This window comes from Triticum urartu, chromosome 1A, assembly GCF_056163025.1.
Source record: "Triticum urartu cultivar PI428250 chromosome 1A, HENAU_Tu73, whole genome shotgun sequence".
NCBI lineage: Eukaryota > Viridiplantae > Streptophyta > Magnoliopsida > Poales > Poaceae > Triticum > Triticum urartu.
The window spans coordinates 110,306,914-110,323,332 of record NC_141873.1 but is presented as its reverse complement, the minus strand read 5'-3'; the positions used below and the strand labels follow the sequence as shown (position 1 = coordinate 110,323,332).

General features: G+C 43.7%; 1 protein-coding gene and 1 long non-coding RNA gene across 4 annotated transcripts; both read right to left on the bottom strand.

The window, feature by feature from the left end:
- Nucleotides 1–6,388: 6,388 nt before the first annotated feature.
- LOC147990280 (uncharacterized) lies at nt 6,389–10,980 on the bottom strand. Its single transcript, XM_087514933.1, has one exon. The coding sequence runs from the start codon at nt 7,807–7,809 to the stop codon at nt 6,694–6,696; it is 1,116 nt and encodes a 371-aa protein (XP_087371059.1). The 5' UTR covers nt 7,810–10,980; the 3' UTR covers nt 6,389–6,693.
- Nucleotides 10,981–12,516: 1,536 nt separating this feature from the next.
- Nucleotides 12,517–14,061, bottom strand: LOC147990279 (uncharacterized). 3 transcript variants are annotated; one of them, XR_015604760.1, is made up of 3 exons: nt 13,403–13,637; nt 13,154–13,278; nt 12,517–12,787 (listed from the first exon to the last, which is right to left on the bottom strand). It is a non-coding gene; the product is annotated as an uncharacterized LOC147990279 (long non-coding RNA). The 3 variants fall into 3 exon arrangements; XR_015604752.1 differs by having other exon boundaries at nt 13,154–14,061; XR_015604740.1 differs by lacking the exon at nt 13,154–13,278 and having other exon boundaries at nt 13,403–14,061.
- Nucleotides 14,062–16,419: the final 2,358 nt, after the last annotated feature.

The window sequence follows — 16,419 nt, the reverse complement described above, 5'->3', positions numbered from 1 at the left end:
CCTTCCACCAGCGACTCCGGTGATGGCCGCCGCCGCTGAGCCCCCAACCTCTGGCAGCCCCTGCTGCGAGTCCGGTGCCTTGCTTCTTCCTCGTCAACGGCGAGCCACGCCGCCCTTGATCACAGCAAGGCCGCCGCTCCGGCCATGTTCTTCGTCAGAACCGGCGACCTTCGCCTTGAACCCACTGTCTTCGTCCCATTCTGGGCCTACTTCGCATAGTCCCTCCTCTGCCTTGGCCTCGCCAAGCCTCGGCTCGCCGGAGCGCCGCCAGGCGCCTGCGTCCTCGCCAAGTCCGTCGCCGCCTCTTGCCTCGTCCATCTCCGCTTGATACATGGCGCCAAAGACCAGCAGCTCTGTCCGCCTCCATGCACCTCACTTGTTGCATGCCTCTGTCGCGAGCGCCTCGTCGAGGCCGTGGTTCACCTGGGGCCGACCTTTCTCTTCGCGTGCACAACCATCTGGCCTCGTCTCCCTCCATTCCGCTGCTGCACTGGAACTTGCCAAGACCACGACGACCATCGACATGTACCCCTGGTCGGCTACCTCCACGCCAAGTACGACTACACCATGGTGATACGTGAACGACTACACGGCTACGATAATTGTACCTCTACATCCTAGAATCGCTAAGTACCGCACCAAGACGCAAGGACAACAAGGAACCTCGAAGGACTTGGATGCGCCAAGTCCCTCTCCGACACGCGTACGACTACCGTCGCCAAAAACCCATGAACCAAAAACTTCAAGTTCAACTACCGTTGCAAGGACGAGATCGGCAAGTCCAAAAACCCAAGTACCACGACGCCGAGTACCCCTACGCATGAAGACGCCAAGACCGTTTAGGGATTCACCGAAAATCGCTACCGATGACTCGAACATCTACGGAAACTCATGCAACTATGAACGTGAACGACTACCATCGACCCCAAGTTACTCGGATTCGTCAAGTTCCTCTTCGAAACATGTACCACTACCGCTCCGATGATCGCCGATGAACGATAGGACGACTACTTCGACTACCGTCGCGTGAACCACTACTTCCCTCGACGTCCCGAGAACGTCTACTTCCCCTACACCGCATCGAACTTGAACCCCCTCCGATAACACACGCTTCGAAGGTATAACCCTTGAGACGCCGCCCGTGAACGAATGCATGTGTGATGTATGAGATGCTCGAGCTTGCGCCGTGCCCGAATTGTCGGTGCACGTTGCCCCTCTTTTGCCTTGTCACCATCGTCGACTCTTGGGACACCCGGAATCCGGGAACGCCCCACCATCTTTTGCACGCATCCGCACACTTCTCCTTTGCATCGGTATCTCAATCGAGTTACCAGAACCAGAATGTTGCCGTGGCACCGTTTTCGTTTCGCCATCGTGGCACCCCTTTTCCTTCCGACATGGCGACAAATGCATCATATCTTGTCATTGTCTACTTTTCCTTAAAACTTGCATAAACTTGCACATGTCATCTGCATCATGATAACAACTTCAAGATTGGTTAAAATTGTTGTTGCATTAAATTACTAAGTCATATGAGGTTTTACCGGAATTGTTGTTTGATGTTTCCGGCCTCATTTAAAATGTCTAACTATGTATTTTACTCATGTTTCACCTCTTGCCATGTTTAAACAACATTTAATATTGTTGAGTACCTAACCGGGAGAGAACTAAATAATTGATGTGGCGTTTCGTCAATATGCAACCCGTTGCATATTGAGCTCCACTTAACTTGTAGTTTTGTTTGTGCCCTTTGCCATGCCTTTCTTCATTAAACCGGACATGCATCATACTTGATTGTGCATCATGCCATGATTATGTGGTGGTTGTTTACCATGATTGTTTGCTTCTTTCCGGTGTTGCTTCTTCGGGTTGGTTTCGATAACATTGTGTTTGTGAGGATCCATCCATCTACGTCTGTTTGTCTTCTTCATGGACTCGTTCTTCTTCCTTGCGGGATCTCAGGCAAGATGACCATACCCTCAAAATCACTTCTATCTTTGCTTGCTAGATGCTCGCTCTTTTGCTATGCCTATGCTGCGATACCTACCACTTGCTTATCATGCCTCCTATATTATTAAACCAAGCCTCTAACCCACCTTGTCCTAGCAAACCGTTGATTGGCTATGTTACTGCTTTGCTCAGCCCCTCTTATAGCGTTGTTAGTTCCAGGTGAAGATTGAAGTTTGTTCCTTGTTGGAACATGGAGATGTTGTTCCTTGTTGGAACATGTTTACTTGTTGGGATATCACAATATCTCTTATTTAATTAATGCATCTATATACTTGGTAAAGGGTGGAAGGCTCGGCCTTATGCCTGGTGTTTTGTTCCACTCTTGCCGCCCTAGTTTCCATCATATTGGTGTTATGTTCCCGGATTTTGCGTTCCTTGCACGGTTGGGTTATTATGGGAACCCCTTGACAGTTCGCCTTGAATAAAACTCTTCCAGCAAGGCCCAACATTGGTTTTACCATTCGCCACCTAGCATTTTTCTTTCCCTTGGGTAGGCCTGCCCAAGGGTCATCTTTTTTAAACCCCCGGGCCAGTGCTCCTCTGAGTGTTGGTCCAAACTGAGCGATGTCCGGAGCTACCAGGGGCAACTCTGGGCTGGCCCACCCGACGTCTGGCTCATCCGATGTGCCCTGAGAACGAGATATGTGCAGCTCCTATCGGGATTTGTCGGCACATCTGGGTGGCTTTTCTGGTCTTGTTTTACCATTGTCGAAATGTCTTGTAACCGGGATTCCGAGCCTGATCGGGTCTTCCCGCTAGAAGGAATATCCTTCGTTGACCGTGAGAGTTTGTGATGGGCTAAGTTGGGACACCCCTGCAGGGATTTGAACTTTCGAAAGCCGTGCCCGCGGTTATGGGCAGATGGGAATTTGTTAATGTCCGGTTGTAGAAAACTTGAAGTTGATCTTAATTAAAACACATAAAACGCGTGTGTAACCGTGATGGTCTCTTCTCGGCGGAGTCCGGGAAGTGAACACGGTGTTGGAGTTATGCTTGACGTAGGTTGTTCTAGGATCACCTCTTGATCATAGTTTCTCGACCGCGCTTTGCCTTCTCTTCTCGCTCTCATTTGCGTATGTTTAGACACCATATATGCTAGTCGCTTGCTGCAGCTCCACCTCATACCTTTTACCCTTCCTATAAGCTTAAATAGTCTTGATTGCGAGGGTGTAAGATTGCTGAGTCCCTGTGACTCACAGATACTTCCAAAACCAGTTTGCAGGTGCTGATGTTACCGAGCAGGTGACGCAACCAAGCTTAAGGAGGAGCTCGATGAAGATCTTGTCCTTTATGTTGCTTCGTTCTAGTTGTTCAGTAGTGGAGCCCAGTTGGGGTCGATCGGGGATCTGTGTAGCTTTTGGGGTAGTCTTCTTTTATTTTGGTTCCGTAGTCGGACCTTGATTGTATCTGGATGATGTAATGCTTTATTCATGTAATTGTGTGAAGTGGCGATTGTAAGCCAACTATGTATCTCTTTCCCTTATGTATTACATGGGTTATGTGAAGATTAACTCACTTACGACATTGCTTTCAATGCGGTTATGCCTCTAAGTCGTGCTTCGACACGTGGGAGATATAGCCGCATCGAGGGCGTTACATACATCTAATACATTTTCTAATACATGATTAATAATCTTAAATAAAAGATTAACATTTTTTAATATATGGTCAATGTTATTTTTATACACATTTCATATTTTTCAAATGCTTGATTAATATTTTCCGAATACTGGTTTAACTTGTTATGAATACATCGTCAACATTTTTTCTATACATGTTTAACATATTTCATGCATGTTTATTATTCTTCAAATAAAAGTTCAACATTTTTTATACACATGGTCAAAAAAATTCTATGCAAATTTAATATTTTTCAAATGCCTAATTAATTTATTTTATTCAAATGCTTGGATTAAAAAAATTCAAATACAAGGTTAACACTTTTTAATACATGGTCATCATTTTTCTATAAACATTTAACATTTTAAAATGCTTGATTTTTTAAAATACTTGTTTTTTTCAAATGCTTAAATTGACTTTTTTAAATACATGTTCAACTTTTTTCACGCACATTGTATTTTTTTGTACACATGGGAATCATTTTCTCTATATACCCTAAACATTTTTCAAATGCTTGGTTAACATTTTTTCCAATATTTTTATGTAAAATATTTCTGAAATATATTTATTTAGAATATTTGGAAGCATAAACGAAAGTAAAAACCAAATGAAAAATGAAAAAAAAAACCGATGTTGTGCCCCCCATGCGTTTGGGCCGACCCTCTAACGTCCGGCTTAACGCAAGGCGTCCCTAAATCTCACTATAAACGAGAAATAGGAGCGCTCATGATACGCGGTCTGTGTTCAAATTTGTTCAAATTTTGCATGGAGGCCTTTTATGGGCATGCCCAACCGCTGGCAAAAAATGGTGCCATTTCATGCATGCCAAACACACCGTCTACAAACAGGACTGAAACAAGACCGTTCGGGGTCTGCCGGTACAACATGTCTTGAAACAGTTTTTTTTTCATATCCACCAAATCATCTGAACACACCCATTTTTTTTCCAAACATTAGCATCACTATGGCTAGCATGCATGCCAAGTTTCGTTGGCTTCTGACATTCCATGCATTGTCTAGAGTTTTCACGGTGAAAGACCCCTAAAACACAGGCTGGACATGACACAACGTGCGTTCGGTGTCTGAATTCGTTCAAATTTTTCATGAAGGCCTTCGATGGGCATGCCCACCCGCTGGCAAAACTTGGTGTCATTTCAAGCTTGCCACCAAGCACAAAAGAGAAAATGAACTAACAAAAAAGAGCACAAAAATAGAAAAGAAAATATATTAGTCCTTGGCCCAACTAGGATTCGGAAAAAGTTCAACGATTCAAAAAATGTCCATATTTTCAATTCGTTCACTAGTTCAAAACATGTTTCCTTTTCTCAAAGTTGTTCAGAAACTAAAAAATTATTCGGGAAATTCAAATATGTTCTTATTTTCTAAAAAATACAAAACAAATACAAAAAATGTTCGAGAAAATTCACAAATTCACAAATTGTTCAATTTTTCTGAATTTTTTGAAGTCCCAGATCTGTTTGTATTTTCCAAAAGTTGTTTGTATTCAAAACTTTGTTCGCTATTTTTTTACAAGTGTTCATGCTTTGACATTCTGAGCAATTTTAAAAGATACATTATATTTTGAAATTTCTGTACAATTTTTTGAAATGCGAAAAGTTATATATTTTCTAACAATATGTGAAAAGGAAAAAAAATTGAAATTCCGAACAAATTCTTGTGCGTGGCGCCGTCAATGTGGGGAGCTCCTAGGCAGCGCTTTCAGCGCCGGTTAGGAAGTTGGCGCTGGTGCGCAATGCAGCGGGCTACGGCCCAATATTGCACCAGCTCGCTCGCCCGCTTTCCAGATTCGCACCCTCGCTCGCTTTGGCCGCTTGCTTTCACATGTTTGAAAAATAGTTCACGAATTCAAAAATTATTCATGAATTAAATTTTAAAAAGTTCATGGATTGGAAGAAGATTGCGACTTTGAAAATTGTTACGAGTAAATTTTTTAAAATGATCATGAATTTGGAAAAAAAAGTTCATAGATTTTTAAAAAGTTCACAAGTTTGAAAAAGTTTACGAATTTGAAAATTGTTCATGAGTTAACATTTTTAAAGTTCATGAAGTCAAAAAAATTTCACTAGTTTGGAGAATGTTCGCAAATTTGGAAAAGTGTTAAGTTAAGTTTTTAATTTGAAAAAATGTTAAGTTAAATTTTTGAAAATTTAACAAATTCAGAAAAAAAGTTCATGGAAAAAATAAAATAAATAAAAATAACACTGAAACAAAAAAAGGAATAGGAAAGGGAATCCGAACGAAAACCGTGCATGGAAAAACCAAAAGAAAAAACGCTCAGAAAACCTCATAGAACTTGAATCGGAAATGTACACAACAAGAAGAAAAAGAAGTAATACTAAGTAAAATAAGCCTTATGTTCCAACTGGTAAGTGTGGTCGGAATTAAACCGCTTGATTATGTGTTTGAATCCCAAATGTTGCAGTATTTTTTGAGGCTCAAAAGAAAGGAAAAAATGTGAATGGTCCGAGCCCAGGACGGAGCCTACTCCTCGGTTGTATGTACCCATAATACATACGTAAGTGGATACGATTTGCCAAATGTCGATATTGCTCTTTATACGTTTTATAAGAGGGGGGTGGGGTACCGAAGCGGGGTTGAAGAAAGAAAGGGTACAATAGTAATTGACCAAATGCCACACAATAGTAGTTTCTTCCATGGACTACAAGAGTATAATTGGCACACAACTAGAAACAGTAGTTGAACTACATCTTTCATGTGTGCACCGAATTACCCACAGACTATCTAAAAAGAATCTTCAGTATACAACAACGTATCTATTCAGCATACAACATACGTACTATTCAGTATGCAACAACGTTCATAATCTGTATACAGCAAGATACTGAAGTCTGAGATATATACAGCAGACCACTGATTCTTAAACAGAACCACATGGCTCCTCGTCTTAGCTAGGTCAAAATAAGAAGGAAAACATAAGAACTATCCAAGTTCCTTCAAGGATGACCACAATACAAGATCACAAGCCAGTAAGCCACAGTACAGTAGTAGTAATAAACTGAGTCTCCTGTAGTGAAGCGGGCATCAAATGAAGGTCAGGTTGTGAAGATTCAAATCCCTCAACTGCTTATGCTTTTCAAGCTCTTCTTGCATCCTCGGCAGGCACATCGGATAGGTAACCAACAAGACACTTTCAAAATCGCCTTTTGTGTACTCCAACGGTTTCACCCCTGGAAAGCTCTTCAAAGGCTTCATAAAACTTTCCATTCGACACATGAGCGTGTCCCTATAGAACTTCAGAAAGGTCATGGCTGATCCTTCGGTGTCGTATGGTCCGCTGCGGTGGAACGACTCCTCCAGCAGAAGATTGCCTTCCAACTTTTCTACCCACTTGTCACCATAGGGCAGAGAACTAAGGATGTCATTTTGCTCAGGGCTGCCATCCAGCACAGATGTGATATGGTCACACATATCAAGATAGAACTGATACCTGTTACTAAGAGGGACAAGAGAAGCATGCGTGCTTATGACATACTCCGCACAGATTGCACCGGGGGATGTCATCAGCTGCAACAAGTGCTTAAGAGCAACTCCAACGAGCCGACCCAAATGGACGGCGTTTTTGTCCGTTTGGGTCGGCCGCCCGCCTGCCGTCCGCCCTTTTTTAGTTTTGAGTCGGTAGTGTGTCCAACAGGCCGACCCATTTTCATGACCGCGCGCGTTTAACATCGTGCCGTCGCCCTGATTTTGACGCTCCAGCACGCGGGAAAGGTTCGCGCGCGCTGGTTTTGACGCTCCAGCGGGCGGGAAAGGTTCGCGCGCGCGCCGCGGCCGGCGCTCGCTATAAAAGAAGGCGCTCTCTCCACACTCTGTCGGCCGCCCACTCTCGCCGCCTCTGCGCCACCATGTCGATCCGCCGCCTACGCGCTTCGGATTTTCGTGGAGTCCGCGAGCGCGCTCCGGCGCCTTCTCCGCCGAGATCTGGTTTCGCGAGAAACGTCTCGTCCTCGGCACCTTCGACACCGCAGAGGAGGCGGTCCGCGCGCACGACGCGGCGGCGTGGCGCCTCCTGAGGCCTCGTCGAGATATGAATTTTTCCAATGTGTCGAACCAGCGGGCGCAGGATCTGGCGCCTCTCCCGCGGCTTCTCACCGACGAGGATCGTCGTGTCCACCGGAGGCGGCAGCGTCGCCTCGCCATCGCAGAGAAGGACGTGGAAGCCTTGGTGCTGTGGCGTGGAGGCTACCCGCAGGACATCGTCGACGAGCGCCAGTTCTACAATCAATTGAGATCGGAGAGGGACGCGAGGAGGAGGGAGCGAGCCGCCTATCGGGAGGACATGCGTTCGCGGAAGCAGACAGCTCAATTGAAAATGAAGCTACGAGAAACGATGGGTTGGAACTTTGAAGACGAGGCGTATACTGACGCCTACATTCAGACATCGGAGGAGGACATTACCGAGTCAGAGTCAGAAATCGATGAGTAGTGGTCTTTTCTTTTTATCTGTGTACGTTAGAATTATCTATGTATCTATTTTTATCTGAAAAAATGGCCGGCGGCGTCGGCGACGTAGCAGGCGGGCGAGGGTGTGAATCCAATGTGCCACCGTCCAGCGGGCCCGGTGAGGAAAGAGGGCGAGCGCGCGCGTCCGTCTCGTGTTCACGCCGACGCAAATCCGGCTCAAAAATGGGCCTGGAATGGGTCGCCCGCGGACGAAAAACGGACGCGCATCCGTTTAGGTCGGCGCGTTGGACCGCCATTTTTGTCCGCGTCGATCCAAACGAACACGGACGGACGAAATGGATCGCCCCATTGAAGTTGCTTTAATGTCTTCAGGATAAGAGCTGAATCATACCCGTCGAACACAGTCTTCTAAAAAATATCGCGGGCATCCTCGTAGTTTCTGAGTACCAGTTCATCGGTCTTCCCTCGTAGCAAGATTATAGCAGCCGTTTGGTTCTCAGCCATATATCGCCACGCCAAAGCTGTGGCGGGCCACACTTTTTTAGGCTGGTGTTTGGTTCTGCATGCAGGTTTGGCTCGCCACAGTGCGAAAGAGCTTCTACAGCAAACATTCTTGCCAAATGTGTGGCGTTCGTTTAGCCCGCCACACTTTCTGTGGCGTGTCACAGGTGTGGCTAGCACCTCAACTTAGGCGTGGCAATTTTAGTTCCCAACCAAACAGGGCCTATATTTGTGTGTTTCACCCTACCAGTAGATGTCACGGCAATGTCTGATGCGCAAAATCGCTCGGGGCACTTGCCAGCTCTGTGGAAATCGTGCAGAGTTCTGATGAGTGAAGCCACGAGGCGCCTGCCTTCTTCAGTCACCACCTGATGTGTCCTTCCCCTCATCTCACCGACAGGAGAGACGATGTGCATAACTGGTTTCAGTCTACTGACGTATTGGACGAGCGGTACGAATGTCTCTGCTCCAGGTACGCGCTTCTTATAATTAACAACTTGGGGTTCCTCCTGTTTTCACCACAAAAGCGTCAGAGTACGTGATAAGGGCGAATGGTTCAAAGATTTGCACTCCACCCCACCCCCTTGTCGCAGAAATGGATAAAAATATATGTATGTAAAATTAAAATACGTCTAAATACCTTCATTTCTCTAACAATTAATTCCGAGCGGATGGAGTACTGAATAAGAGAGAGTACACGAAAAAATTCTCCCACCATATTATTATAAGATGTTCCCGTCAAAAAAAAAACTATTATAAGATGTTTTAACTTTTTTTCTGAATGGATGTATATAGAGACATCTTAGTGTGTTCACTCATTTTAGTCTATATATAGTCTATATTAAAATATCCTAAACATCTTATAATAGTGAACGGAGGGAGTACCTTGTTGCGGTTCCAATGAGCATTTACATTCTGCATGTGCATACACGTAATTTCAATGAACATTTCCATTCTGTATGTGCATATTGTTTTGATGTGGGAGAGAAAGAGGATATGATTGTTAGTTCTGTCGATTATGACAAGAGAATCTGGTCCACGGTACCTAGAATTCGTTATATTTTGGCAACAAAATTGTACTCAAGAATGCCCTATGGAGTATTTTGAATCACAGAAAGTAATTGACAAGGTCATCAAGTATATAATAAAATAAAAAATAAATGAAGGACCGCAAGATCATTTCGATGTTAAGAGCAATGGTACTAGATAATCCTCACTCAAGCAGAGTTAAACTCCGGATCAGCTCTAAGGGCAACTCTAACAGATCCCCTAAAAGGCCATAAGGGAGTAATATTTCTGGTTTACTCCCTTACGGCGCACATAGCCGATCCCTTATCCTGCTTAGCGGAGTAAAACTTTTACTCCACCTCCCTATTTCTCTCAAAATTTCCCTAAATTTGCTCCACCCCGCCGCGGCCGAGTAAAACTGACGCCTCTCTCCTGCGCAACACTGTCTCTCGCTGACGCAGCCGCCACCGATCACCGCCAGACCGACCGGAATGGATAGCCCGGCCCCTTCCCTCACCCGCCGGCCACCGGCGCCGACCTTTCGCCGCTGAAAACCACCCACGCGCTGCCGTTGCCGAATAAGAAGAGTTTGGGTATGAAGAAGACCCAGCCACGTGTCCAAGCTCCTCCAACCGCTCCAATGGTGTCCGAGGTGGCCACCGCCTCTCCGGTGATGGCATGCCGCCCTCCCGCCGCACCTACCGGAGGCAAACAGGCTCGAAAGCCGTCGGCGCTCGCGGAGGCGGCCGAGAAGAAGAAGATGAAGAAAGCCAAAGCGGCGCCTCGTCCTAGGCCGACGACTAGTGCTGCACCTCCGGGGGCCCTACGGCGACTGCTCCGGCGCGAGCGGCGGCCACAACCGGCAACAAGAATCACGGCCGCCAAGTGCTCGATGAAATGCCACCAAGGTAAAAATAAAAACCTCGCGTCGAGTCGGTATCCGATAGTGATTGTTGGTGATCGGTAATGATTTTTGATTGTGTTTGCTTTGATATTGTAGCACGGAGATGAACACGGCCGAATTCCTCGCATCGTTGGAGTCCTGGGCTGCCATTGGCCTTGATGAGCTCAACTACGACTCGTTTTGGGATCATTCGGCCACCCAAGACATGGAGGACGAGGAGGCCGAGGAGCAGGTGGCCAAGGAGGAGGAGGAGGTTGTGGGGGTGACCGAAGCAACCACCAAGGTTCCAAGGTAACGGTTATGCTATGCATACTTCAATTTGAATGTTTTTAAGATATGTATTGTGTAGTACTTGAAGTTGGTGCAGCTAGGACACAAAATCGAGACAATTTTATTTTTACTCCACTAACTTTTAGGGGTTTAGGGGATCGGTCAGGTGCTGCCACCGTTAGTAGAGTAAAATTTTACTCCACTAACTTTACTCGGCCGTTTACTCCTTTAAGTTTTAGGTGATTGATTAGAGTTGCCCTAAGAGGACCGCTTAGACATAAACATGTGCATTTTGTCTTAACGTGTCTTATTTGAAGTTTGCAGCAAGATTACGACCAATTTTTTTTTGTTTATCGGTATTGCAGAAGAAACCGGTGCTTAGTGACAAGAAATTTTGTAGATCAAATCAATATTCCCAATCTGACATGCCTTATGTATGGGCACAACAGTGGCATATATAAGAAAAATAATCCACACCTTTCATCGATTATTGAAAAGCTTGATAAGATAGCGAAAGTACGCACACCATGTGACCACGAGGTTGAGCTTAAGAGCCAATCAGACGAGCAGATCGCATAGCTTATGCGAGACTACGAGACTAAGAACTGAAATGGTAATACAAGATATTTCTATTTGGTGGCCAATGCCTAGCATATGATTTTTTTTTCTTTTACCTGTAGTCTTCAACAAGATGATGGCAGGATGGAGGGCCAAGATGATTTCAAGGCATACATAACAAAATATTATAGAGATATGTTCGGGGCCTCATAGGAGAGATGCAATCTCTCGTTGGATGAGGCCCCAATGGATGATATCCCTCAAGTTTCTGATGAGGAAAATGACATTCTCAAGTCTCCTTTTACTAAAGAGGTGAGGAATGATGTGATTCAAATATAGCTTAACAAGGCTCCCAACCTGGAGAGCTTGATGAAATCTATCAAAACTTCTGGGAAGTCATCAAGGACAATCTTATGGGTATGCTTGAGCTCTTACATGCCGGTTAATTTGGCTTGTTTAGGCTCAGTTGGATAATTCTTTTGTTGCCTAAGACTAAGGGGCGTGGATCGCAATCTTAGAATCCTAATCCGGATGGGGGCGGAAGCTTTAGTTTGGTCGCTTTGGCTTTGTAGGAATGATATGTTTTTTAATAAAAAAAAACTTTTCTCCTCCACTGCCGGATATCTACCGGTGTGTGGTTGTAACAACTGTGGTTTTCAGATGTTCCATGACATCAACTGTGTAGCATTTTTTTATCTTTTCTTGGTGGTATTACTCTATTTATACACACCCTCACCCATCACAGTGTTTCATGCAAAGGAAAAAAATGAAACACTTTCCAAACTTCAGAGAATTATTGTGTTGTTGAGTCTGCAATATCAATTGGTTAATGTCATTGATGATAAAAAGTTTGAAGAAGTCCACTTGTATTTTTTTAGATTCAAGAGCAATGCTCATCCCCAATCAAACTATGTAATAAACTCCCTATCTACAAAATTGATCAATATCTATATTACTAGTGGCTAGTGAACTACATTTGGAGAGGCCGGGGGTCATCATCCTTTTCTAAAAAAAAGTGAACTACATTTGGAGAAAATAGTATGTTTCTTAAGGGCAACCTCTCCATTATTCCATTTAACAGACAACATTGGAAAATTACTTTAAGTGACATCCCCCTAACCTATAACATTACAAAGTTACCATGACATGTAAGACCAATTTGCAGTGGTGATAAGAAGAATTTGGCTGAAAAGAATTAGAGCAAGTGCAACGGCTACAAACAGCACATATGAGTATAGTAAAAAAAAATATGGGCATGTTGTACATCTTCAGTGGCGATATATTAACCAACAGTAACTCAAATTTAGGATGGTAAAGTATATACAGTTACGGAGAAGAGCTGAATGCCTGAGATGCATTGGAAATTAAATGATATAGAGCATCAATCAAGCCTTTGACACAGAAAAGAAAACCATGTAATTCTGTATTAATCTTCTGCTTGGAGATGCATTCAGACATGATTCGCACCAAGACCTGATCAGATGAATCAGAAGCAAGATGACAGTTTTGTACAGTTAATGAAAAAGCTGAATATCTGAAATGTATTGGGAATGAAAGCATGTACTGCATAAATCAAGCTTTTGACCCAGAAGATAAAACCATATAACTCTGTGTTAATCTTCAGTTTATCAAAACTCAACACATGCTGTCATGATTTATGTTGATTTTTGACCCTATAACTCTGTGTTAACCATATAACTCCTACTTCAAGATATCAAGACCTGATAACTTGAATGTAAAGCAAGATGACAGTTTTATCAAGACCGGTTGTGGCAGTGTAGGCACATCACATCAGACCTGTGCCTCAAGCTCTTTTGACTATTAATCCTATGAACTCACCTATCCAATCGCCCTTCTTTCCTAGCCCAATTGAGTAATTGCTCCCTGGCCGGAGCACCCAAGGAGTTTGATATCACGCGAAGTTTGCCGCTGCATGTTTTGCCAGGGAGTTTGGCACTAGAAGACTAGCGAGGAGTTGAGGAGATTAAGAATGGCGACGCTAATACGACAAGAGAACTCAAAGAATATGCAAATTAGCTAGAGAGGACACCAATTGACAAAGACTATGTTGGTAAGATCACAACTAACCTTGAGAGGACAAGCCGATCGCTGAAACTAGGCGTGGATTAGCTGCTGTTGGAACGGAAGCCAAAATGTGAAGGGGGTTTGTAGTGCTTGCTGGTTGACCAGACTAACCGGCACCAACCAGGAACCTATACACTGTCCCGCCTTCACGAAATTAATGTCTCACATATGTCACCACATGACCAACGAGAATGCAAGACTGCAATCGCGTTATTGAACCTCTTCCTCTTGGTAAATTTTTTTTCACATTATTGGACCTAAATCATTGAAAACCCCCGGAGTTCAACTTCAAAACGCATGACTGGGTCGACGGATTGACACTTGCTAATAAATATTTTGTAGCCGGCTATCTTTTATACTTTCCATTGCCGGGCTTTCTAATCCAATGGTTTCTCATACAAAGCACGTCGGATGAGGATGGCAGCTGAGACAGAGACACCTCGACGCCGAGGAGCACGCTGTCGATCATGGCCCTGCCGTCCGCCGGAAGTCGGCTGCTGCTCGCGGCCTTGAAGGCCAGCGCCTTGCCCTGCCGTGGCCGCGCCTCCAGTCCCCGACCAACTCCGGGGAGGTGTTGTGCTTTTCTTTTTTAAATTCAGGGGTCAGAAAGTGATCAAACAGGACAAATCATGAGATCAGTTTTTGTTGTAAAACGTTTACTGAAAACATGGTGATTTTTACAAAAAATTAATGATCGGGTGGTTTTCTGCAGACCTAGCCGTAAATGTGATGGTTTTCTGTAATTAACTCCAATGACACTTGATTTTTCTTATGAGTTTCTGATTGCTCACAGATTGTCCAGAACCATCTACTTTGTTTTACATCAATATACTCAGATAATAAAGTCTAAGAAATACAACCCACAACAACCGGGAACCTAAACAGTCCTACCTAATACACACCTTCACAAAAATGCCTTACTAAAGTCACCGCAAGACTTCCCCGATCAAAGAAAAAAAAGTCACCGCAAGACCAAGCAAAATGCAAGACTGTATCGCATTATGGAACCTAAATCAATGTTTATAGTTGATGACCACACCAACCACCCAAATTCAACTTCAAACCGTGGCGCTCGATTGACAGTTCAACACTTGCTACTCCCGCCGTCTCAAAATATAAAAACGTTTTTAATACTAGTGTAGTGTTAAAAATGTTCTTATATCATGGGACGGAGGGAGTAATAAATACGTATTTTGTAGCCAGCTATCTCTTATACTTTTCCTTGCCGTGTTTTCTAACTCAAGCGTTATTCATACAGAGCATGTCAAACAAGGGCGTTAGTTGAGACAGAGACACGTTGGCTCTCTTACAGGTGAGAGGACAACATTTGAGATGTTGGAAAATACTCACTCCGTTCTGAATTACTTGTCGCAGATATAGATGTATCTAGATGTATTTTAGTTCTAGATACATCCATTTTTGCGACGAGTAATTTGGAACGGAGGGAGTAGGTGGCATGTGTAGTATATACTTATGAAAACCTCACGAAATACTGGAAAAAGTATGGATCATAGCCCCCTCTCAACACTTTACCATTCTACAAATGATCACATTTCTCATTGAACACTAATATGAACACATATTGTAAACTTACAATTTTCTTTAACCTGTTTTTTCCAAAAATACAGATTAAATTTGTGAGTGCAAAAAATACAGAAAATCAACATATAAGCTTTTTTCAGATATTTTTTGACATACATGTGCAGAGGACCAGGTGCATCAATGACATCTGGGTATTCCTATGAGTTTCTTCATTATACACCAGTATACTCAGAAATTTAAAATAAAGTCTGAGAAATACAACCAACAACAACTGGGAACCTTTACAGTCCCACCTAATACACACATTCACGAAATGCCTTACATACGTCACCGCATGATAAGCCCAAATGCAAGACCGTAATCGCGTTATTAACCTAAATCAAAGTTTATAGTTGTTGACGGCACCAACCCCCTGAAAAAGCTAGGGTTAAGCGTGTTGCCTCCTGGCAGGGACGCCTTCGTGTTAATATAGGCAAAGCAATTACATGATAAGGCGCAGGTGGTTAGTTGGTTGTTAACTCGTCCTCTACTCCAAGCTATACATGAGATAGAGATTATCCTAGCCAACAACCTGCGCCTCAACTCAAATACAATCACGTTACAATGTCACGTTACAACTATGGTCCTACACTTTTAACATCCTCCCTCAATCTTAACGTATCAAGGTTCAGATTGCGCTTGAAGGCCTGTAGTTGCTTGACTTGTAACGGTTTTGTGAACCCATCTGCAACTTGATCTTCTGTTGGGATGAACTGAATATCCAGCAACTTTTGTGCAACCCTTTCTCGTACAAAATGGTAATCAATCTCTATGTGCTTTGTTCGTGCATGAAACACTGGATTTGCAGACAAATACGTTGCTCCAAGATTATCACACCATAAGCACGACACACTTGTTCTTCCAATGCCAAGTTCATCAAGTAAAGTTTCAATCCACATTACCTCAGCTGTTGCATTTGCCAAAGATTTATATTCCGCCTCAGTGCTCGAGCGTGACACTATAGCCTGCTTCTTAGCACTCCAGGATATCAGATTTGACCCAAGAAAGATTGCAAATCCCCCTATAGATCTTCTATCATCAGGGCATCCAGCCCAGTCTGCATCAAAAAACGCACTTATTGTGGTTGAAGAAGATTTACATAATTTCAGCCCAGTGTTGGCACTCCCTTCAAGATACCTCAATATCCTTTTTACAGCTGTCCAATGTACAGAGGTAAGAGCATGTAAGAATTGACAAACTTTATTAACAGCAAAGGATATATCAGGTCTTGTTAGTGTCAAGTACTGGAGAGCACCAACTACACTTCTGTACTTAGTTCCTTCTTCTGGGCTTAGTAATTCTCCTTCATATAATGACAACTTATCAGTGATAGCCATAGGTGTGCGGGAGGGTTTGCAATCCTTCATTCCTACACGTCTGATTACATCTTTGGCATATTTTTCCCGAGTTAACATAATATCATCATGCAACTTTTTTAC